We start from the raw sequence: 26,181 nt of genomic DNA, 5'->3' as shown, positions 1-26,181 counted from the left end.
AAGGTAGATCTTAGATCTTTAAATATCTTGACGTGTATAAATTTCTTAGAGCAAGGCCATTAATTTCATGTCCTTTGACCTTGTACTCCGAGTTTAACCTACTTTTAAGAAAGCATAACCTAAAAGTATATCATGAGCAATTCATATATTGAATATAGATTCTTAATGGCAAAACATTGTGACACAAAGGTGTTTGATCTTTTGACCTTAGATTGACTTTTTTTTATATCATATTAAAGGTAGGGCTTTATGACAAGACCTTCTGTACTTTAGTGCTGATCTTGGACAAGGCAGGGTCAAGGTGAATAAGGTGAGGGATATGGGTCTCTTGTTTTTAATGTAAAGACAAATTTTTAGGTGACAAACTGATTTGGAACCAGTCAATATTGCAGATGATGATAAAGCTAGTTTGAAAAACAAAACTGAGTATGGCAGGCACAACACACTACTGTTCAATCAACACTGAATACCGCAAACGCAACATACTACTGCTTGAAAAACAGGCCCGTGGGCTACCATGCTCACCTTAGTCATTTTGGCCCTGCTGTTCAGATGATTTTTAAAAAGATTTTTACTGTCTTTAAGCATGATAAATTTTGACACCAATCCAGTCCCATTGGGTTATTTGAAGTATTTTATTAAAGTATATTTGTAAGTTATGAAATACATGGTGTACATATACAATGTGTATATATAATAACATATGTCTAGTATATCTTCCAAATCTAATGGCTTTATATGACAGCACAGTACTATTTCCATACAGTATTATTTCAAAATCATATACATCGTTTAAAATGATTAATTTACAGTAAGAAATGTCAATATGCATGGAATGTATAATTCAAATAATGATTTAAAGCATATATGAATTAGATAGATAATATGTAGGATATTTATATAAAGCAGAAAAAATAAATACATTCAAAATTTAACTGAATATAAAATTGGTGCATATGTTCTAGCTCTGTCAAACATATTGATCTGTACTGACACAAGAAATGTTTTTCTCCATTTTAGTCTATATCCTCAATGTCTGGGAGAACTGAACTGATCCCCCCGCCGGGGCGGAGACTGACTGTGACACAGCTCCTGCTTCTACACATACCATTGTCTTGTACTCCTCATCACCAAAGTCTGACATGGATTTGGCTTTCTCTTCCCATGGATTCCATACAACTAGAAATGCAAGTTATAAAAGTGTAGTAGGTGTGGTTGTAACCAAGTCATAAAAGTGTAGTAGGTGTGGTTGTAACCAAGTTATAAAAGTGTAGTAGGTGTGGTTGTAACCAAGTTATAAAAGTGTAGTAGGTGTGGTTGTAACCAAGTTATAAAAGTGTAGTAGGTGTGGTTGTAACCAAGTCATAAAAGTGTAGTAGGTATGGTTGTAACCAAGTTAAGAAACAAAGACATAAAAAGAGTTTTAGACATGGCTAGTTCTTACTTCAGAAATATTTAAGTTATAAAAAGATTTCTAGGGATAGTTACCACTATGTTTATAAAATGTTATAAAAGAGTTCTAGGTACCATTAATTTTAGAAATATAAGTTATAAGTGAGTTACCATTTAGTTTAATTTCAAAATTATCAAAGAGATGATAGAAATGTGGTAACTGACATTTTAGATACAAAGAATAAAAATAGTCAAAACATCACCCTCACCACCCACACAAAAATATGCCTTTATCATTTAAACATGATGTCACAAACATAACAGTTATACTGTACTTTGACCATAATCTTTATGAAACACACGTCACTGCATGATAAGAAAATGTAAAACACAAGTGCCAAGGAAATTGATATCTAAATAGTTGAACATTATAAAGAATAATTCATTTCGGGTCATTCTATGCATGTGCTTACCATTCTTTGGGAGCAAAATGTTTCTCAAAAATAAGGAAAATCCCATTAAATCAACACCATATATACAAAATGATTGCATCACCATGGGATATTGATTGGTAATACTTTCTCAGTTCTTTTGCTTTGATTGAAGTATAAGCTTATGGTGGCCAATTCCAATTCTACTGCATATCCAGATGAAAATTGGCATAATTATTTCACATGAACTGTTGTTTTTAAGGTATAAAATTTCTTTTTACATAAAACTAAATTATTATTTTTTATTGTTGTTAATTGTTATCTTAATGTTTCTTTTTCCTAATGGTATCAAACTCGAGACTATGAATTGAAAAAAAGACACCAAATCAAAATATGTAAGCAGATCACTTTGCCACTACAAACTAAAGATTTATTTTGTCTACCTTACCTACATCCGGAAGGCTGGAGAGCAGCAAGCTGACTGATGTCTTCCCATCACCAACACTTTCTACTTTCACTTTGTCATTTCCACATTTCATATACACTCTTTAAAAACAAGCATATACATGAAATGCAATTAGGTACAATATTACAAATAATCTACATGCCAAAGAAACTTTGTGTCTGTCAGAGCAATTAAATATACCTGGTAAATTTTGCTGCAGATAGATTTTTGAAAAAATTGCGAGTTTATGAAGATATTTCTCAAAATTATTTTTCATGAAAATAAAATCTCCTATGCTGTCCGAAACTTATTCAGAAAAATTAAATAAACAAGGGTTAATCTATAGTACTTTGACCTTATTTTGCTAATATAAATCTACACAAAAAATTCCAGAATTATGGAATACCAGTTTTATTTCATCCTATTATCTATAGAATAGCCATATTTTACGATTAAATGTACTTCAGGTCACACAGAGTTGGAAGGTAGTGCACGACATACCTGTCATAATTTTTGTCCACAGACACAGTTTTCCTCTCTTCTGTTGATACAATTCCTCCTGCAACCTGCTCAAGGCAATTAAAATACAACAACTGGCATTAATTTTAGTGTAAGCGTACATATGAAAGGTGAAGATAACAAACAGTGATCAATCTCATAACTCCTATAAGCAATACAAAATAAACAGCTGGGCAAACACAGAACCCTGGATATACCAGAGGTGGGATCAGGTGCCTAGGAGGAGTAAGCATCCCCTGTTGACCGGTCACACCTGCCGTGAGCCCTATATCTTGATCAGGTAAACGGAGTTATCAATATTAGTATAATATACATGTTTGTTATATCTTACTGTTTTGAATAAGGTTGTAAGTATGATATTGTTGAGGGGAAGGGGGTGGACAGGCTAAATTCCTCTCCCTTTTTCCTCCTCCTTTCTGACCCAATCTGGTCATATATGCAGGATCAATGCAAAATTACAAGTACTTAATCTATAATATTAATACATCATTGTGCACAATGTTACTACAGCTAATCCATAATTGCACCATGCAATCATTTCAGTCAAATGTCCCTATACTTAAAGTATATACAAATATACAGTATTCCCAGAATAACCTTGCTCTGATCCACAGTGATAAGAGCCACAAATAAAACATCGATTATCAGAATTTATAAATACTCGTACTACTATCGCAGGAAAAATAACTCTTTTTACTGGGGTTATATTCATATAGACAGTAGAAACTGCCTAATCTGACACCCATGCCATCCATTTCACCGGGCATCCCAATCCTTATTGTCATTCTTGGTTTTAAATTTTCATTGCTTTTTACTTATTAATCTGTCACACTGTGTATTCTGATTTTGTCCCCCCCCCCACCCCCACAATGCATGTCGGATTAGACAGGTTTCACTGTACCAGTAGTTTCGCAGCATCTACCTTGTCATTATATTGAAGTCCTTCTAAGCCTTGGATTTTTATATCGGCTATGTCAGAACATCTCAAGTATGTGTGCATTAGAGTGGTGAAATCGAATGTCTTAGAATCTGAAAAGATTGGTATGATATATTGTAGATTTCTTCTTCATAAAAATTAATATATGTGTCCAAACTTGAGAAATATACACATCAATAATTAAATTACCACTGTTGTTCACTGTCAGAGTAAGCTTCAGATCATTTTCTCCAACATCAACATTGTATACAAGTTTAAATCTGTAAAAGAGAATTAGGAAATTTATGAAATGGAGAAGTGCACATTGTAATTTCCTACATAACTGTCACACCATGATTGTTCAAGTTGCCTAAAATCCCACATTTTAATTTTCATTGTCACACAATGCATGTTCAACTTGCCTAAAACTCCACATTAGAGTTTCCATTGCCACAGTATGCATAATCTTACTTGCCTGAAATCCCACATTTTTCTGGTCTCCTCATCCTCCTCCAATGAGAAAGAAACAGAGGCTCTCTCACCACCCTGTGATGATCAACTCATTATTAATTAAATCCTGTGATGATCAACTCATTATTAACTAGTACTTATTGTAACGGGGACCGTTACAGATGTTCCCCAAACATTCCCCCATTTAGGAAGTGGTGCCATTTATTTCAGTACAAGTGGTTTTGACCATTGCAAACTGTGTAGCATGTGAATATATAACTATCTTATAACGTTCAGTCCATTTCATGCTAATACAAATCAGTTATAAAGATCTGAGAGTTTTGTGCACGTGCACGTACGTGCATGCACGTGCTGATAAGTAATTTGACCATCTGGATACATTAGAAGTCTTACTATATGAGTACAAGAGAAATTTCACAACAATTCAATGAATAACGAGAAATTAACGGCAACCCAAAACTACAAAGACCGAAATCAATGCACGTGCATACACGTGCGCGTGAGTACGACACAGAAATTTTGTTGATGCTAATCAATAGACATTTGAACAATATACTTATTATATAAATTTGGTATTGATTGCTTCACTCATAAGAAAGTTATTGAGATTTCAAAATCGTCCAATCAGAATTAAACACACGTGCATGCGCGTGCAGGGAAATGATTTTGACACTATTAATAAATTGAGAGGCCCAAAACGTACCTGCAAACTAAATTTCAATCCTATTCATTGCAATTTAAAAATGTTATAGACCAATACTTGAATTTAGATGTCAAAAATTACAATGCACGCGCATTCACGCGCACGCAATTTTGATAATGGAAAATTTGTTGACATCATTTCATAGACATTCATATCATAGATCCTCAGGGTAAATTTGAATTCATTTCAGTTTTTAATTCAATAGTTATAACCATTTTAGTACCCGAAAAATGAAAGAAAAGCTATGCACGTGCATACACGGGCACGTGAGCATGACTCAGCATCAATGTTGATGTCATTCAATAGACATTTGATAGATATACTTACAGTATAAATTTCATATTGTTTCCATCATTTATAAGAAAGTTATGGCGATTTGAAAATCGTCCAATCAGAATTTAGCACACGTGCATGCACGTGCCGGATGGTAATTATGACTGTACACTTTTGTTAAGAAAATCAAGATACATATACAATACAAGTTTGAAAAGATTTTGACAAAAAACAAAAAAGTTAGGGTCATTGAAAGAATTGAACCTTCAAAAGACAATGCACGTGCGTGCACGTGCGTGCGCATGCGCGTTTGCAATTTTTATTACATCGATCTGTAGATATTCGGCATGTCTACCTATCCTGTAAATATCATCAAATTTCCTTAATTGGCATGAATGTTATAAACGGTTTTGTATTATCCAATCAAATTGAAGCACACGTGCATGCGCGTGCAGAATTGAAATTTTGACGATGCCAAACAGTTAAGGGTCCCAAGTTATACCTACGATACAAATAACAAACGATTTCATTAAAAAATAAAAAAGTTAGACTGATTCCAAAGTTTGTAAACAAAAAATCCAATGCACGTGCATGCACATGCATGCATTTTCAGACAAAATGACATTCGTTCCGCACATCTACATATGCTATACTATCATCCTAAAAAGGTTTCATATTGATCCCTTGAGTAGTTTCTGAGAACACTCGTGGACAAAAAAGTCCCAAGAAGAAAGAAAGAATAATAATAACTAGACACGATCTCGTTGCGAGCAACGAGTAGGTCTTCCATCCGATTTGTTGATGCACTCGGAGTTAAAAAAAAAAGAAGAGACAAATGAGTCCCAATTTAGTTTCCGACTTTAAGACACTTTAGATATAATCAATTTTTCATATCATAAGCTTCTGAAGCAAAGTTGCGGTGAAATTCGTTTGAAATTCGACTCTCCAGGCGAGCCATAAGGCCCGCGGGCCTATTTCTTGATGTCATTTGTTAGCCCTCTATAGACTCAACAACTTTAGTTCTATATGTCTTTACAAAATATTTCCCTGTAAAAAGTTATTGAGATCGACCGATATCGACAAAAAATCGACTCTACAGGCGAGCCATTAGGACCATAGGCCTATTTCTTGATATCAATCGATAGATCTCGATAATAAACTGAACAACTTTTGTTCAATATGTCCTTACAAAATATTTACCAGTTACAAGTTTTTGAAATCGACTGATATCGACAAAAATCGACTCTACAGGCGAGCCATGAGGCCCACAGACCCATTTTTTGATATTGATCGATAGGTTATGACACATTGAACAACTTTTGTTCAATAATGCTTTTCAAAAAATATGTCGTTTTAAAGATATGAGGCGTCAAATATTTACGATTTTGGCCCTTAAAATCTCTAATTACGTAACATATGACCTACTTTTTGATTGGATAAGATCAAGCTCGTTGAGATGAACATTTCCGCTTCTACAACTTATTATAAAATATTAATAGTTTCCGAGATATTCTCAAAAACATTTGGACCCTTCTGAACCCCTAATTTAAAGGGCCAGCCCGTTTTGCTTGATATCGTAAGAAAGGCCTTGTCATTTTAAACATTTTTTGCTCAACAAGTATTTAGAAATTCTTTACCGTTCTCCAGTTATCTCTACAAGAAATATTTAGGGGCCAAACTGTAGCTCCCTAACGGGGCCACATAGGGAAAAAACGAAATGTACATATTGTTTAGATTATCATTCTGAACAACTTTTGTTCAATACTGCTTTTCAAAATATTTGTCGTCTTCAAGATATGAGGCGTCAATTATTTATGATTTTGGCCCTTAAAATCCCTTATTACGTAACATATCACCTACTTTTGGATTTGATAAGAACAAGATCGTTTAGATGAACATTTCCGCTTCAATGACTTATTACAAAATATTAATAGTTTCTGAGATATTCTCATAAACCTTTGGACCCTTCTGGGCCCCTAATTTAAAGGGTCAGCCCCTTTTGCTTGATATCGTAAGAAAGGTCATGACATTTCAAACATTTTTTGTTCAACAAGTATTTAGAAATTCTTTACCGTTCTCGAGTTATTTCTAGAAGTAATTTTTAGGGGCCAAACTGTAGCTCCCTAACGGGGCCACATAGGGTAAAAACGAAATATGCATATTGTTCAGATCATCATTCTGAACAACTTTTGTTCTTTATTGCTTTTCAAAATATTTGTCGTTTTCGAGATACAAGGGGTAACATTTTTATGGTTTTGGCCCTTAAAATCCCTTATTACGTAACATATGACCTCAATTTTTATATGAATAGATTTGGATTGTTGAGATGAACATTTTTTGTTCTTTGACTTATACCAAAATATTAACGATTTTTGAGATATTTGATCTAGACTTTGAGCCCTTCTAGATCCCTAATTTAAGGGGCTAGCCCCTAAATCTTGATATTTTCGAAAAGATCTCGTAAATGTGCACAACTTTTGTTCTACATGTCTTAACAAAATATTTGCAAGAAAAAAGATATTGGAGATCAAAGGTCAAAAATGGCCGAAATCGGCGAAAAATTTTGGCATCCATTTTTTCAGGTCCAGGCGAGCGTTTAGGCAAATCGCCTCCGGTAAAATCGAATCCCCCACAAATCTTCTAAAATGTTTACTCTATCTTGCGTAGAAATTTCAAGACTCTAGCTTCAAAACTAACGGAGGAGATGTGTGGACAACAAGGCCCTTCAAAAAGTCACTAAAAGAGAGATAACTCCTGACCGGAAGTGACGTCAAGCACGAAATTTTGCAAGCAAAGTCTCGTCACCAAAAGACATCTTTCCTGAAAATTTCGTGAAAATCGATTGAGAAATGGCTGAGAAAAACGCGTGTACTACCAAGGAAAATAATAATAATAATAATGAAGAAGAAGAACGCGAACAATAATAGTAAGGTCTTCCGCAGGAGACGGAAGACCTTAATAAAAATAATAATAATAATGAAGAAGAAGAACGCGAACAATAATAGTAAGGTCTTCCGCAGGAGACGGAAGACCTTAATAATGAAGAAGAAGAACGCGAACAATAATAGTAAGGTCTTCCGCAGGAGACGGAAGACCTTAATAATAACTAGTACTTATTGTAACGGGGACCGTTACAGATGTTCCCCAAACATTCCCCCATTTAGCAAGTGGTGTCATTTATTTCAGTACAAGAGGTTTAGACCATTGCAAACTGTGTAGTATGTGAATATATAAGTATATTATAACGTTCAGTCCATTTCATACTAGTTCAAATCAGTTATAAAGATATGAGAGTTTTGTGCACATGCACGTACGTGCATATAAATAATTCGACCATCTCGATACATTAGAAGTCTTACCATATGAGTACAAGAGAAGTTTCACAACAGTTCAATGAATAACGAGAAATTAACGGCAACTCAAAACTACAAAGACCGAAATCAATGCACGTGCATACACGTGCGCGTGAGTACGACACAGCAATTTTGTTGATGCTATTCAATAGACATTTGAACAATATACTTACTATATAAATTTGGTATTGATTGCTTCACTCATAAGAAAGTTATTGAGATTTCAAAATCGTTCAATCAGAATTAAGCGCACGTGCATGCGCGTGCAGGAAAGTGATTTTGACCCTAACAATAAATTGAAAGGTACCAAAACATACCTGCAACCTAAATTTCAATCCTATTCATTGCAATTTAAAAATGTTATAGACCAATACTTGAATTTAGACGTCAAAAATTAGAATGCACGCGCATTCACGCGCACGCGATTTTGATAATGGAAAATTTGTTGACACCATTTCATAGACATTCATATCATAGATCCTCAGGGTAAATTTGAATTCATTTCAGTTTTTAATTCAATAGTTATAACCATTTTAGTACCCGAAAAATGAAAGAAAAGCTATACACGTGCATACACGGGCACGTGAGCATGACTCAGCATCAATGTTGATGTCATTCAATAGACATTTGATAGATATACTTACAGTATAAATTTCATATTGTTTCCATCATTTATAAGAAAGTTATAGCGATTTGAAAATTGTCCAATCAGAATTTAGCACACGTGCATGCACATGCCGGATGGTAATTATGACTATACATTTTTGTTAAGAATATCAAGATACATATACAATACAAGTTTGAAAAGATTTTGACAAAAAACAAAAAAGTTAAGGTCATTGAAAGAATTGAACCTTCAAAAGACAATGCACGTGCGTGCGCATGCGCGTTTGCAATTTTTATTACATCGATCTGTAGATATTTGACATGTCTACCTATCCTGTAAATATCATTAAATTTCCTTAATTGGCATGAATGTTATAAACGATTTTGTATTATCCAATCAAATTGAAGCACACGTGCATGCGCATGCAGAATTGCAATTTTGACGATGCCAAACAGTTAAGGGTCCCATGTTATACCTACGATATAAATATCAAACGATTTCATTGAAAAATAAAAAAGTTAGACTGATTCCAAAGTTTGTAAACAAAAAATCCAATGCACGTGCATGCACATGCATGGATTTTCAGACAAAATGACATTCGTTCCGCACATCTACATATGCTATATTATCATCCTAAAAAGGTTTCATATTGATCCCTTGAGTAGTTTCTGAGAACACTCGTGGACAAAAAAGTCCCAAGAAGAAAGAAAGAATAATAATAATAATAACTAGTACTTATTGTAACGGGGACCGTTACACATGTTCCCCAAACATTCCCTCATTTAGTAAGTGGTGACATTGATTTCAGTACAAGTTGTTTTGACCATTCCAAACTGTGTAGCATATGAATATATAACTATCTTATAACGTTCAGTCCATTTCATACTAGTTCAAATCAGTTATAAAGATCTGAGAGTTTTGTGCACGTGCACGTACGTGCATATAAATCATTCGACCATCTCGATACATTAGAAGTCTTACTATATGAGTACAAGAGAAGTTTCACAACTGTTCAATGAAAAACGAGATATTAACGGCAACTCAAAACTACAAAGACCGAAATCATTGCACGTGCATACACGTGCGCGTGAGTACCACACAACAATTTTGTTGATGCTATTCAACAGACATTTGAACAATATACTTACTATATGAATTTGGTATCGATCGCTTCACTCTTAAGAAAGTTATTGGGATTTCAAAATTGTCCAATCAGAATTAAGCGCACGTGCATGCGCGTGCAGGGAAGTGATTTTGAGACTATTAATAAATTGACAGGCCCAAAACATACCTGCAACCTAATTTTCAAACCTATTCATTGCAATCTCAAAATGTTATAGACCAATACTCAAATTTAGACGTCAAAAATTACAATGCACGCGCATTCACGTGCACGCGATTTTGATAATGGAAAATTTGTTGACACCATTTCACAGACATTCATATCATAGATCCTCAGGGTAAATTTGAATTCATTTCAGTTTTTAATTCAATAGTTATGACCATTTTAGTACCCGAAAAATGAAAGAAAAGCTATGCACGTGCATACACGGGCACGTGAGTACGACTCAGCATCAATGTGGATGTCATTCAATAGACATTTGATAGATATACTTACAGTATAAATTTCATATTGTTTCCATCATTTATAAGAAAGTTATGGCCATTTGAAAATCGTCCGATCACAATTTAGCACACGTGCATGCACGTGCCGGATGGTAATTATGACTATACACTTTTGTTAAGAATATCAAGATACATATACAATACAAGTTTGAAAAGATTTTGACAAAAAACAAAAAAGTTAGGGTCATTGAAAGAATTGAACCTTCAAAAGACAATGCACGTGCGTGCGCATGCGCGTTTGCAATTTTTATTACATCGATCTGTAGATATTTGATTTGTCTACCTATCCTGTAAATATCATTAAATTTCCTTGATTGGCATGAATGATATAAACGGTTTTGTATTATCCAATCAAATTGAAGCACACGTGCATGCACGTGCAGAATTGAAATTTTGACGATGCCAAACAGTTAAGGGTCCCTTGTTATACCTACGATATAAATAGCAAACGATTTCATTGAAAAATAAAAAAGTTAGACTGATTCCAAAGTTGGTAAACAAAAAATCCAATGCACGTGCATGCACATGCATGCATTTTCAGACAAAATGACATTCGTTCCGCACATCTACATATGCTATACTATCATCCTAAAAAGGTTTCAGATTGATCCCTTGAGTAGTTTCTGAGAACACTCGTGGACAAAAAAGTCCCAAGAAGAAAGAAAGAATAATAATAACTAGACACGATCTCATTGCGAGGAACGAGTAGGTCTTCCGTCCGATTTGTTGATGCACTCGGAGTTAAAAAAGAAAAAGAAAAGACAAATGAGTCCCAATTTAGTTTCCGACTTTAAGACACTTTAGATATAATCAATTTTTCATATCATAAGCTTCTGAAGCAAAGTTGCGGTGAAATTCGTTTGAAATTCGACTCTCCAGGCGAGCCATAAGGCCCGCAGGCCTATTTCTTGATGTCATTTGTTAGCCCTCTATAGACTCAACAACTTTAGTTCTATATGTTTTTACAAAATATTTACTTGTAAAAAGTTATTGAGATCGACCGATATTGACAAAAAATCGACTCTACAGGCGAGCCATTAGGACCATAGGCCTATTTCTTGATATCAATCGATAGATCTCGATAAACTGAACAACTTTTGTTCAATATGTCCTTACAAAATATTTACCAGTTACAAGTTTTTGAAATCGACTGATATCGACAAAAATCGACTCTACAGGCGAGCCATGAGGCCCACAGACCCATTTTTTGATATTGATCGATAGGTTATGACACATTGAACAACTTTTGTTCAATAATGCTTTTCAAAAAATATGTCGTTTTAAAGATATGAGGCGTCAAATATTTACGATTTTGGCCCTTAAAATCTCTAATTACGTAACATATGACCTACTTTTTGATTGGATAAGATCAAGCTCGTTGAGATGAACATTTCCGCTTCTACAACTTATTATAAAATATTAATAGTTTCTGAGATATTCTCAAAAACATTTGGACCCTTCTGAACCCCTAATTTAAAGGGCCAGCCCGTTTTGCTTGATATCGTAAGAAAGGCCTTGTCATTTTAAACATTTTTTGCTCAACAAGTATTTAGAAATTCTTTACCGTTCTCCAGTTATCTCTACAAGAAATATTTAGGGGCCAAACTGTAGCTCCCTAACGGGGCCACATAGGGAAAAAACGAAATGTACATATTGTTTAGATTATCATTCTGAACAACTTTTGTTCAATAAAGGTTTTCAAAATATTTGTCGTTTTCAAGATATGAGGCGTCAATTATTTATGATTTTGGCCCTTAAAATCCCTTATTACGTGACATATGACCTACTTTTTGATTTGATAAGAACAAGCTCGTTTAGATGAACATTTCCGCTTCAATGACTTATTACAAAATATTAATAGTTTCTGAGATATTCTCATAAACCTTTGGACCGTTCTGGGCCCCTAATTTAAAGGGCCAGCCCCTTTTGCTTGATATCGTAAGAAAGGTCATGACATTTCAAACATTTTTTGTTCAACAAGTATTTAGAAATTCTTTACCGTTCTCGAGTTATTTCTAGAAGTAATTTTTAGGGGCCAAACTGTAGCTCCCTAACGGGGCCACATAGGGTAAAAACGAAATATGCATATTGTTCAGATCATCATTCTGAACAACTTTTGTTCTTTATTGCTTTTCAAAATATTTGTCGTTTTCGAGATACAAGGGGTAAAAAATTTATGGTTTTGGCCCTTAAAATCCCTTATTACGTAACATATGACCTCAATTTTTATATGAATAGATTTGGATTGTTGAGATGAACATTTTTTGTTCTTTGACTTATACCAAAATATTAACGATTTTTGAGATATTTGATCTAGACTTTGAGCCCTTCTAGATCCCTAATTTAAGGGGCTAGCCCCTAAATCTTGATATTTTCGAAAAGATCTCGTAAATGTGTACAACTTTTGTTCTACATGTCTTAACAAAATATTTGCAAGAAAAAAGATATTGGAGATCAAAGGTCAAAAATCGCCGAAATCGGCGAACAATTTTGGCATCCATTTTTTCAGGTCCAGGCGAGCTTTTAGGCAAATCGCCTCCGGTAAAATCGAATCCCCCACAAATCTTCTAAAATGTTTACTCTATCTTGTGTAGAAATTTCAAGACTCTAGCTTCAAAACTAACGGAGGAGATGTGTGGACAACAAGGCCCTTCAAAAAGTCACTAAAAGAGAGATAACTCCTGACCGGAAGTGACGTCAAGCACGAAATTTTGCAAGCAAAGTCTCGTCACCAAAAGACATCTTTCCTGAAAATTTCGTGAAAATCGATCGAGAAATGGCTGAGAAAAACGCGTGTACTACCAAGGAAAATAATAATAATAATAACTAGACACGATCTCGTTGCGAGCAACAAGTAGGTCTTCCGTCCGATTTGTTGATGCACTCGGAGTTAAAAAAAAAAAAAAAGACAAATGAGTCCCAATTTAGTTTCCGACTTTAAGACACTTTAGATAGAATCAATTTTTCATATCAGAAGCTTCTGAAGCAAAGTTGCGGTGAAATTCGTTTGAAATTCGACTCTCCAGGCGAGCCATAAGGCCCGCGGGCCTATTTCTTGATGTCATTTGTTAGCCCTCTATAGACTCAACAACTTTGGTTCTATATGTCTTTACAAAATATTTACCTGTAAAAAGTTATTGAGATCGACCGATATTGACAAAAAATCGACTCTACAGGCGAGCCATTAGGACCATAGGCCTATTTCTTGATATCAATCGATAGATCTCGATAAACTGAACAACTTTTGTTCAATATGTCCTTACAAAATATTTACCAGTTACAAGTTTTTGAAATCGACTGATATCGACAAAAATCGACTCTACAGGCGAGCCATGAGGCCCACAGACCCATTTTTTGATATTGATCGATAGGTTATGACACATTGAACAACTTTTGTTCAATAATGCTTTTCAAAAAATATGTCGTTTTAAAGATATGAGGCGTCAAATATTTACGATTTTGGCCCTTAAAATCTCTAATTACGTAACATATGACCTACTTTTTGATTTGATAAGATCAAGCTCGTTGAGATGAACATTTCCGCTTCTACAACTTATTATAAAATATTAATAGTTTCTGAGATATTCTCAAAAACATTTGGACCCTTCTGAACCCCTAATTTAAAGGGCCAGCCCCTTTTGCTTGATATTGTAAGAAAGGCCTTGTCATTTTAAACATTTTTTGCTCAACAAGTATTTAGAAATGCTTTACCGTTCTCGAGTTATCTCTACAAGAAATATTTAGGGGCCAAACTGTAGCTCCCTAACGGGGCCACATAGGGAAAAAACGAAATGTACATATTGTTTACATTATCATTCTGAACAACTTTTGTTCAATAATGCTTTTCAAAATATTTGTCGTTTTCAAGATATGAGGCGTCAAATATTTATGATTTTGGCCCTTAAAATCCCTTATTACGTAACATATGACCTACTTTTTGATTTGATAAGAACAAGCTCGTTTAGATGAACATTTCCGCTTCAATGACTTATTACAAAATATTAATAGTTTCTGAGATATTCTCATAAACCTTTGGACCCTTCTGGGCCCCTAATTTAAAGGGTCAGCCCCTTTTGCTTGATATTGTAAGAAAGGTCATGACATTTCAAACATTTTTTGTTCAACAAGTATTTAGAAATTCTTTACCGTTCTCGAGTTATTTCTAGAAGTAATTTTTAGGGGCCAAACTGTAGCTCCCTAACGGGGCCACATACGGTAAAAACGAAATATGCATATTGTTCAGATCATCATTCTGAACAACTTTTGTTCTTTATTGCTTTTCAAAATATTTGTCGTTTTCGAGATACAAGGGGTAAAAATTTTATGGTTTTGGCCCTTAAAATCCCTTATTACGTAACATATGACCTAAATTTTTATATGAATAGATTTGGATTGTTGAGATGAACATTTTTTTTTCTTTGACTTATACCAAAATATTAAAGATTTTTGAGATATTTGATCTAGACTTTGAGCCCTTCTAGATCCCTAATTGAAGGGGCTAGCCCCTAAATCTTGATATTTTCGAAAAGATCTCGTAAATGTGCACAACTTTTGTTCTACATGTCTTAACAAAATATTTGCAAGAAAAAAGATATTGGAGATCAAAGGTCAAAAATCGCCGAAATCGGTGAAAAATTTTGGCATCCATTTTTTCAGGTCCAGGCGAGCGTTTAGGCAAATCGCCTCCGGTAAAATCGAATCCCCCACAAATCTTCTAAAATGTTTACTCTATCTTGTGTAGAAATTTCAAGACTCTAGCTTCAAAACTAACGGAGGAGATGTGTGGACAACAAGGCCCTTCAAAAAGTCACTAAAAGAGAGATAACTCCTGACCGGAAGTGACGTCAAGCACGAAATTTTGCAAGCAAAGTCTCGTCACCAAAAGACATCTTTCCTGAAAATTTCGTGAAAATCGATCGAGAAATGGCTGAGAAAAACGCGTGTACTACCAAGGAAAATAATAATAATAATAATGAAGAAGAAGAACGCGAACAATAATAGTAAGGTCTTCCGCAGGAGACGGAAGACCTTAATGAAGAAGAAGAACGCGAACAATAATAGTAAGGTCTTCCGCAGGAGACGGAAGACCTTAATAATAATAATAATAACTAGTACTTATTGTAGCGGGGACCGTTACAGATGTTCCCCAAACATTCCCCCATTTAGTAAGCGGTGTCATTTATTTCAGTACAAGTGGTTTTGACCATTGCAAACTGTGTAGCATGTGAATATATAACTATCTTATAACGTTCAGTCCATTTCATACTAGTTCAAATCAGTTATAAAGATCTGAGAGTTTTGTGCACGTGCACGTACGTGCATGCAGGTGCTTATGAATAATTCGACCATCTCCATACATTACAAGTCTTACTATATGAGTACAAGAGAAGTTTCACAACTGTTCAATGAAAAACGAGAAATTAACGGCAAATCTAAACTACAAAGACCCAAATCAATGCACGTGCATACACGTGCGCGTGAGTACCACACAGCAATTTTGTTGATGCTATTCAATAGACATTTGAACAATATACCTACTATATGAATTTGGTATCGATTGCTTCACTCATAAGAAAGTTATTGGGATTTCAAAATCGTCCAATCAGAATTAAGCACACGTGCATGCGCGTGCAGGGAAGTGATTTTGAGACTATTAATAAATTGAGAGGCCCCAAACATACCTGCAACCTAATTTTCAAACCTATTCATTGCAATCTCAAAATGTTATAGACCAAAACTTGAATTTAGACGTCAAAAATTACAATGCACGCGCATTCACGCGCACGCAATTTTGATAATGGAAAATTTGTTGCCACCATTTCATAGACATTCATATCATAGATCCTCAGGGTAAATTTGAATTCATTTCAGTTTTTAATTCAATAGTTATGACCATTTTAGTACCCGAAAAATGAAAGAAAAGCTATGCACGTGCATACACGGGCACGTGAGTATGACTCAGCATCAATGTTGATGTCATTCAATAGACATTTGATAGATATACTTACAGTATAAATTTCATATTGTTTCCATCATTTATAAGAAAGTCATGGCCATTTGAAAATCGTCCGATCACAATTTAGCACACGTGCATGCACGTGCCGGATGGTAATTATGACTATACACTTTTGTTAAGAATATCAAGATACATATACAATACAAGTTTGAAAAGATTTTGACAAAAAACAAAAAAGTTAAGGTCATTGAAAGAATTGAACCTTCAAAAGACAATGCACGTGCGTGCGCATGCGTGTTTGCAACTTTTATTACATCGATCTGTAGATATTTGACATGTCTACCTATCCTGTAAATATCATTAAATTTCCTTGATTGGCATGAATGATATAAACGGTTTTGTATTATCCAATCAAATTGAAGCACACGTGCATGCACGTGCAGAATTGAAATTTTGACGATGCCAAACAGTTAAGGGTCCCTTGTTATACCTACGATATAAATAGCAAACGATTTCATTGAAAAATAAAAAAGTTAGACGCATTCCAAAGTTGGTAAACAAAAAAATAAATGCACGTGCATGCACATGCATGCATTTTCAGACAAAATGACATTCGTTCCGCACATCTACATATGCTATACTATCATCCTAAAAAGGTTTCATATTGATCCCTTGAGTAGTTTCTGAGAACACTCGTGGACAAAAAAGTCCCAAGAAGAAAGAAAGAATAATAATAATAATAAGAAACAGAGTAAAACCAATATGTTCCCAAACTTCGTTTGGGGAACATAATAAGAAACAGAGTAAAACCAATATGTTCCCAAACTTTGTTTGGGGAACATAACTAGTACTTATTGTAACGGGGACCGTTACAGATGTTCCCCAAACATTCCCCCATTTAGTAAGTGGTGACATTTATTTCAGTACAAGTTGTTTTGACCATTGCAAACTGTGTAGCATGTGAATATATAACTATCTGATAACGTTCAGTCCATTTCATACTAGTTCAAATCAGTTATAAAGATCTGAGAGTTTTGTGCACGTGCACGTACGTGCATGCACGTGCAGATAAATAATTCGACCATCTCGATACATTAAAAGTCTTACTATATGAGTACAAGAGAAGTTTCACAACTGTTCAATGAAAAACGACAAATTAACGGCAACTCAAAACTACAAAGACCCAAATCAATGCACGTGCATACACGTGCGCAGGAGTACGACACAGCAATTTTGTTGATGCTATTCAGTAGACATTTGAACAATATACTTACTATATGAATTTGGTATCGATTGCTTCACTCATAAGAAAGTTATTGGGATTTCAAAATCGTCCAATCAGAATTAAGCTCACAACATACCTGCAACCTAATTTTCAAACCTATTCATTGCAATCTCAAAATGTTATAGACCAATACTTAAATTTAGACGTCAAAAATTACAATGCACGCGCATTCACGCACACGCGATTTTGATAATGGAAAATTTGTTGACACCATTTCATAGACATTCATATCATAGATCCTCAGGGTAAATTTGAATTCATTTCAGTTTTTAATTCAATAGTTATGACCATTTTAGTACCCGAAAAATGAAAGAAAAGCTATGCACGTGCATACACGCGCACGTGAGTATGACTCAGCATCAATGTTGATGTCATTCAATAGACATTTGATAGATATACTTACAGTATAAATTTCATATTGTTTCCATCATTTATAAGAAAGTTATGGCCATTTGAAAATCGTCCAATCACAATTTAGCACACGTCCATGCACGTGCCGGATGGTAATTATGACTGTACACTTTTGTTAAGAATATCAAGATACATATACAAGTTTGAAAAGATTTTGACAAAAAACAAAAAAGTTATGGTCATTGAAAGAATTGAACCTTCAAAAGACAATGTATGTGCGTGCGCATGCGCGTTTGCAATTTTTATTACATAGAGCTGTAGATATTTGGCATGTCTACCTATCCTGTAAATATCGTTAAATTTCCTTAATTGGTATGAATGTTATAAACGGTTTTGTATTATCCAATCAAATTGAAGCACACGTACATGCGCGTGCAGAATTGAAATTTTGACGATGCCAAACAGTTAAGGGTCCCAAGTTATACCTACGATACAAATAACAAACGATTTCATTAAAAAATAAAAAAGTTAGACTGATTCCAAAGTTTGTAAACAAAAAATCCAATGCACGTGCATGCACATGCATGCATTTTCAGACAAAATGACATTCGTTCCGCACATCTACATATGCTATACTATCATCCTAAAAAGGTTTCATATTGATCCCTTGAGTAGTTTCTGAGAACACTCGTGGACAAAAAAGTCCCAAGAAGAAAGAAAGAATAATAATAATAATAACTAGACACGATCTCGTTGCGAGCAACGAGTAGGTCTTCCGTCCGATTTGTTGATGCACTCGGAGTTAAAAAAAAAAAAAAAAAAAGACAAATGAGTCCCAATTTAGTTTCCGACTTTAAGACACTTTAGATATAATCAATTTTTCATATCATAAGCTTCTGAAGCAAAGTTGCGGTGAAATTCGTTTGAAATTCGACTCTCCAGGCGAGCCATAAGGCCCGCGGGCCTATTTCTTGATATCATTTGTTAGCCCTCTATAGACTCAACAACTTTAGTTCTATATGTCTTTACAAAATATTTCCCTGTAAAAAGTTATTGAGATCGACCGATATCGACAAAAAATCGACTCTACAGGCGAGCCATTAGGACCATAGGCCTATTTCTTGATATCAATCGATAGATCTCGATAAACTGAACAACTTTTGTTCAATATGTCCTTACAAAATATTTACCAGTTACAAGTTTTTGAAATCGACTGATATCGACAAAAATCGACTCTACAGGCGAGCCATGAGGCCCACAGACCCATTTTTTGATATTGATCGATAGGTTATGACACATTGAACAACTTTTGTTCAATAATGCTTTTCAAAAAATATGTCGTTTTAAAGATATGAGGCGTCAAATATTTACGATTTTGGCCCTTAAAATCTCTAATTACGTAACATATGACCTACTTTTTGATTGGATAAGATCAAGCTCGTTGAGATGAACATTTCCGCTTCTACAACTTATTATAAAATATTAATAGTTTCTGAGATATTCTCAAAAACATTTGGACCCTTCTGAACCCCTAATTTAAAGGGCCAGCCCGTTTTGCTTGATATCGTAAGAAAGGCCTTGTCATTTTAAACATTTTTTGCTCAACAAGTATTTAGAAATTCTTTACCGTTCTCCAGTTATCTCTACAAGAAATATTTAGGGGCCAAACTGTAGCTCCCTAACGGGGCCACATAGGGAAAAAACGAAATGTACATATTGTTTAGATTATCATTCTGAACAACTTTTGTTCAATAAAGGTTTTCAAAATATTTGTCGTTTTCAAGATATGAGGCGTCAATTATTTATGATTTTGGCCCTTAAAATCCCTTATTACGTGACATATGACCTACTTTTTGATTTGATAAGAACAAGCTCGTTTAGATGAACATTTCCGCTTCAATGACTTATTACAAAATATTAATAGTTTCTGAGATATTCTCATAAACCTTTGGACCGTTCTGGGCCCCTAATTTAAAGGGCCAGCCCCTTTTGCTTGATATCGTAAGAAAGGTCATGACATTTCAAACATTTTTTGTTCAACAAGTATTTAGAAATTCTTTACCGTTCTCGAGTTATTTCTAGAAGTAATTTTTAGGGGCCAAACTGTAGCTCCCTAACGGGGCCACATAGGGTAAAAACGAAATATGCATATTGTTCAGATCATCATTCTGAACAACTTTTGTTCTTTATTGCTTTTCAAAATATTTGTCGTTTTCGAGATACAAGGGGTAAAAAATTTATGGTTTTGGCCCTTAAAATCCCTTATTACGTAACATATGACCTCAATTTTTATCTGAATAGATTTGGATAGTTGAGATGAACATTTTTTGTTCTTTGACTTATACCAAAATATTAACGATTTTTGAGATATTTGATCTAGACTTTGAGCCCTTCTAGATCCCTAATTTAAGGGGCTAGCCCCTAAATCTTGATATTTTCAAAAAGATCTTGTAAATGTGCACAACTTTTGTTCTACATGTCTTAACAAAATATTTGCAAGAAAAAAGATATGGAGATCAAAGGTCAAAAATCGCCGAAATCGGCGAACAATTTTGGCATCCATTTTTTCAGGTCCAGGCGAGCGTTTAGGCAAATCGCCTCCGGTAAAATCGAATCCCCCACAAATCTTCTAAAATGTTTACTCTATCTTGTGTAGAAATTTCAAGACTCTAGCTTCAAAACTAACGGAGGAGATGTGTGGACAACAAGGCCCTTCAAAAAGTCACTAAAAGAGAGATAACTCCTGACCGGAAGTGACGTCAAGCACGAAATTTTGCAAGCAAAGTCTCGTCACCAAAAGACATCTTTCCTGAAAATTTCGTGAAAATCGATCGAGAAATGGCTGAGAAAAACGCGTGTACTACCAAGGAAAATAATAATAATAATAATAATAATAATAATAAAAATAATAATAATAATGAAGAAGAAGAACGCGAACAATAATAGTAAGGTCTTCCGCAGGAGACGGAAGACCTTAATAATAATAACTAGTACTTATTGTAACGGGAACCGTTACACATGTTCCCCAAACACTCCCCCATTTAGCAAGTGGTGTCACTTATTTCAGTACAAGTGGTTTTGACCATTGCAAACTGTATAGGATGTGAATATATAACTATCTTATAACGTTCAGTCCATTTCATACTAGTTCAAATGAGGTATAAAGATCTGAGAGTTTTGTGCACGTGCACGTATGTGCATGCACGTGCATATGAATAATTCGACCATCTCGATACATTAGAAGTCTTACTATATGAGTACAAGAGAAGTTTTACAACTGTTCAATGAAAAACGAGAAAATAACGGCAACTCAAAACTACAAAGACCGAAATCAATGCACGTGCATACACGTGCGTGTGAGTACCACACAGCAATTTTGTTGATACTATTCAATAGACATTTGAACAATATACTTACTATATGAATTTGGTATCGATTGCTTCACTCATAAGAGAGTTATTGGGATTTCAAAATCGTCCAATCAGAATTAAGCGCACGTGCATGCACGTGCAGGGAAGTGATTTTGAGACTATTAGTAAATTGAGAGGCCCAAAACATACCTACAACCTAATTTTCAAACCTATTCATTGGAATCCCAAAATGTTATAGACCAATACTTAAATTTAGACATCAAAAATTACAATGCACGCGCATTCACGCACACGCGATTTTGATAATGGAAAATTTTTTGACATCATTTCATAGACATTCATATCATAGATCCTCAGGGTAAATTTGAATTCATTTCCGTTTTTAATTCAATAGTTATGACCATTTTAGTACCCGAAAAATGAAAGAAAAGATATGCACGTGCATACACGGGCACGTGAGTATGATTCAGCATCAATGTTGATGTCATTCAATAGACATTTGATAGATATACTTACAGTATGAATTTCATATTGTTTCCATCATTTATAAGAAGGTTATGGCGATTTGAAAATCGTCCAATCAGAATTAAGCACACGTGCATGCACGCGCCGGATAGTTATTATGACTGTTTTCCTTTGTTAAGAATATCAAGATACATATACAATACAAGTTTGAAAAGATTTTGACAAAAAACAAAAACGTTATGGTCATTGAAAGAATTGAATATTCAAATGTCAATGCACGTGCGTGCGCATGAGCGTTTTCAAATTTTATAACATAGATTTGTAGATATTTATAATCTTTACATATCCTGTAAATATCATTAAATTGTCTTAATTTACATGAAAGTTATAAACGGTTTTGTCTTATCCAATCAAATTGAAGCACACGTGCATGCGCGTGCAGAATTGAAATTTTGACGATGCCAAACGGTTAAGGGACTTAAGTTATACCTGCAATATAAATATCAAACGATTTCATTGAAAAATAAAAAAGTTAGACGAATTCAAAAATTTGTAAACAAAAAATCCAATGCACGTGCATGCACATGCATGCATTTTCAGACAAAATGACGTTCGTTCCGCACATCTACATAGAGTATTCTATCATTCTAAAAAGGTTTCATATTGATCCCTTGAGTAGTTTCTGAGAACACTCGTGGACAAAAAAGGGTGACAAGAATAAAGAAAGAATAATAATAATAATAATAATAATAAGAAACAGAGTAAAACCAATATGTTCCCAAACTTTGTTTGGGGAACATAATAATAAGAAACAGAGTAAAACCAATATGTTCCCAAACTTCGTTTGGGGAACATAATAAGAAACAGAGTAAAACCAATATGTTCCCAAACTTTGTTTGGGGAACATAATAAGAAACCGAGTAAAACCAATATGTTCCCAAACTTTGTTTGGGGAACATAATTAAATCAGCAAACAGAGGCTCTCTCACCACCCTGTGATCATCAAGTCATTATTAATTAAATCCTGTGATCACCAACTCATTATTAATTAAATCCTGTGACGATCAACTCATTATTAATTAAATCCTGTGATGATCAACTCATTATTAATTAAATCCTGTGACGATCAACTCATTATTAATTAAATCCTGTGATGATCAACTCATTATTAATTAAATCATGTGATGATCAACTCATTATTAATTAAATCAGCAAAAATCTGTACACATTGGATTGCCACATTCACTGCTCAGACAGTTATATATATATATTTGTTTTGGTCTCTCTTTTTTTAAATAGTAAAACTAAACCAAATTTGATTCCTTTGATTCCTAATGATAAGAACAGTCACCTGTTTTGGTTCATTTTCTTTTTTCCATCTTTTTATTCGAGCAAATCCATGTTGAGGTCCATTTTCCCACGGACCAAAGCAAGCTTAACAGAGAAAATATTTGTTTCTTAATTGTACTTCAAAATAGGACAAATTTGATTGAAGTTTATATCAACTACTGTACAATACTGCAATGAAAAATCCCCATACATGTATAGTGTAATTAAAAATGATAAATGATAAAATGCAAATAAATAATGCAGTCTATAGCATTTAAAAGGTGGCTCACTACACCCAGAAATACACATGTAGTTTCTCAAATCGGTATGAATTGATTTAATCATGAAAGATATGATGATTATATAATAAGTATATGTGCGAAAAAAGGCACAAAATATGAAAATCTGGATAAAAACATGATTTTCAACAAAAACAAAACAACAAATTATTTCAAACACAAATGAACAAAAGACTCTGGCGGATTTGAACCCGAGATCTGTGGTTCGCCAGCCCAATGCTTTAACCACTGAGCTACGATGATATACAAACAAATCGATCGATAGAAATAATTTCACAAAACATCTAAATCGCCATCTTGTGACATAGTGTCATAAAGAGTATAAGCATTAGTGTAGTGAGCTACCTTAATTAATCCATCATATGATCATTTCAGAAAATTCTTGCCTCTTGATATTTTTACAAAAACCATGAAATTTGTACAATAAGAAATTAGAAAAAAGAACTTACGGAAAACTAAAGGGATTCCTCCTCGGATGGCTTTTTTGTTGTCAAACACTGCATTTTTACTGTTTTTGAAATATATTGTGTAACTTATTCTTGAATAGACAGGAAACTTCAATATATCTTTTTAAAGAAAAGATCATACATACCTGACAAATAATATTTCTTGACCTTTGCATTTCCAAGATATGATGGTGGCACCTAAACAAAAAAGAACCCTATGGGCCACATTGTTCACCAAAGACACTGTATACTATTACTGATAATGAATGCTATTAAAGAATTAGTATAACTGAATGAGAAGATTTTTGCTCAAATGAGTGAAATGACCAAGAAATCTTTAATGTTTGGATTTTCTTCGTCAATGAATAAAGGTAATTTTTTCTCCCTAGTTAGATGCACCAGTTTGTCCAATAAATGAGACTTTCAAATGACAGAAAACTTTTATCAGAAAAAGTCATTTAGTTCAAGTTGCGAATGGGTACTAAAAATCAACGTTAATCATATATCGTGTGACGTTACAAAGCCAGTGGTTTTGTTCCTGTTTGGTCGTATATGATGAGTAATACACAACACAAATTACAATACACACTCAACATGGGCCTACACATAGATTTTTCAGGACAAATGTACACACATGTTGTGTAAACTGTACATCTAGCATGGCAAAACGTAGTAGTCTACATAAACCGGCGAAACTGGTCCATGAGCATCAGATGATTGCAGCATGGACATGCGGCATGATCTTGATACACGAAAATTTCATTACTTTAAGATACATAAAACAGCATATTCGAGATTTACATAGGTCCATAATCGCACAATACCATGCAGGTGAACAGACACCTCCGTGTTATCGTTCAGTCTGAGTAACACAACCTCGTCTTTCGAGCACATAATCCGAACGTTACTTACAAACTGAAAGTACAAGGTTGAATCCCGATCCCGACACTCCGGTTATCAGGAAGAAAAATCCGATTAGGCCACTCAAGCAGAAAGTGCGAGGGCGACGAAGCATATCTGTTTAACACTGTTTATGTCAATTTCATCTTAGTAAGCGTTCGTACTCTTTAAAGCTACCATCGGTGTTGTTGTCGTAATAGTAGAATATCCCTCCTCTCCTTGGAGAACTGCACAATACATGTAGGTCTAGACTGCATTATATGGGGGATACCTACCATTGGGAAATGAATATTGTGTCAATTGTTTATATTGATCAATTTCCACAATTTCTAGATATCTCAGTTATCAATTTTTGTAACAAGCTTGAGTGAAGTGCATAAATCTTCATCTTTCCTCCACCTTATTGTGCTGCCGCGTGTATTAGAGGCCATCAACATCGACTGCAGATCCTTTATGCCAGAACAGACACATTCAAAGGATCTTTTTACCATCGGGGATCCGCCTGTGGAACTCATTACCACCTAGTGTCCCCTTTAAAATTAACATGTGCGATGATGCCCACAAGGCCCTGCACTTCAAAGGAAGAAGAAAATAAAGCAAGACCTTGATCGATTTCCTGCTTCACCTGAGTTGGAATATTTGTGGCGTTGGAACTGTCCAGAAGCACATCTAACATTAATGTTCCATGTAAATATCCCTTTCTATGGTGTGGATGTGTTGCACTATTCATTAGGTCTATGAATTTGCATACAAAGGGCTCCCTGACTGTCTCAACCAGGGTTGGCAAAAAAGTGGTCAATATGAGTATTCACCGGGCCGGTGGTCAATACTGGTTAAAACCGATCAATACTGGGTAATACTGGTCGATTGAAAATTATTTGATCATTATAGTCTGTGTTATTTATTTTAAATGTTGAAGTAACCATTATGGAAAATACTGTAATTAATAACATGCACTATCAGTTTATATAATATACTTATAAGTAATGATATTAAATAAATAATGTACAAATGACTCTGTTGAATTGGGGAAGATGTAAACG

General features: G+C 34.5%; 1 protein-coding gene across 3 annotated transcripts; it reads right to left on the bottom strand.

Annotated features, from left to right (window-relative positions):
• Nucleotides 1–616: 616 nt before the first annotated feature.
• On the bottom strand, nucleotides 617–26,145 carry LOC125649822 (uncharacterized). Of its 3 annotated transcripts, none has more exons than XM_048877631.2 (10): nucleotides 25,151–26,145; nucleotides 24,385–24,436; nucleotides 24,242–24,300; nucleotides 23,516–23,598; nucleotides 4,179–4,249; nucleotides 3,914–3,984; nucleotides 3,710–3,816; nucleotides 2,770–2,834; nucleotides 2,272–2,369; nucleotides 617–1,179 (listed from the first exon to the last, which is right to left on the bottom strand). In XM_048877631.2, exons 1-10 carry the CDS (start codon nucleotides 25,251–25,253, stop codon nucleotides 1,022–1,024), a joined length of 867 nt encoding a protein of 288 aa, XP_048733588.2. In that variant the 5' UTR covers nucleotides 25,254–26,145; the 3' UTR covers nucleotides 617–1,021. The 3 variants fall into 3 exon arrangements, with proteins under 3 accessions (XP_048733588.2, XP_048733589.2, XP_048733590.2); XM_048877632.2 differs by having other exon boundaries at nucleotides 25,063–25,181; XM_048877633.2 differs by lacking the exon at nucleotides 25,151–26,145 and adding an exon at nucleotides 25,040–25,144.
• Nucleotides 26,146–26,181: the final 36 nt, after the last annotated feature.

The sequence above is a fragment of the Ostrea edulis genome, chromosome 5 (genome assembly GCF_947568905.1).
Source record: "Ostrea edulis chromosome 5, xbOstEdul1.1, whole genome shotgun sequence".
Lineage (NCBI taxonomy): Eukaryota > Metazoa > Mollusca > Bivalvia > Ostreida > Ostreidae > Ostrea > Ostrea edulis.
The sequence above is the reverse complement of the archived record's forward strand: the minus strand, read 5'-3'. Positions and strand labels throughout refer to the sequence as shown.

Bases quoted from the DNA above. Each gene is read 5' to 3' on its own strand.
- LOC125649822 (XM_048877631.2), bottom strand. From the start codon at position 25,253: ATGCTTCGTCGCCCTCGCACTTTCTGCTTGAGTGGCCTAATCGGATTT. The intron at 4,250-23,515 runs GTGACTGTTCTT...TGATCATCACAG, and splicing joins AAGAAAATGAACCAAAACAG to GGTGGTGAGAGAGCCTCTGT. The intron at 3,985-4,178 runs GCAAGTAAGATT...TCTCTTTTACAG, and splicing joins AGAAAAATGTGGGATTTCAG to ATTTAAACTTGTATACAATG.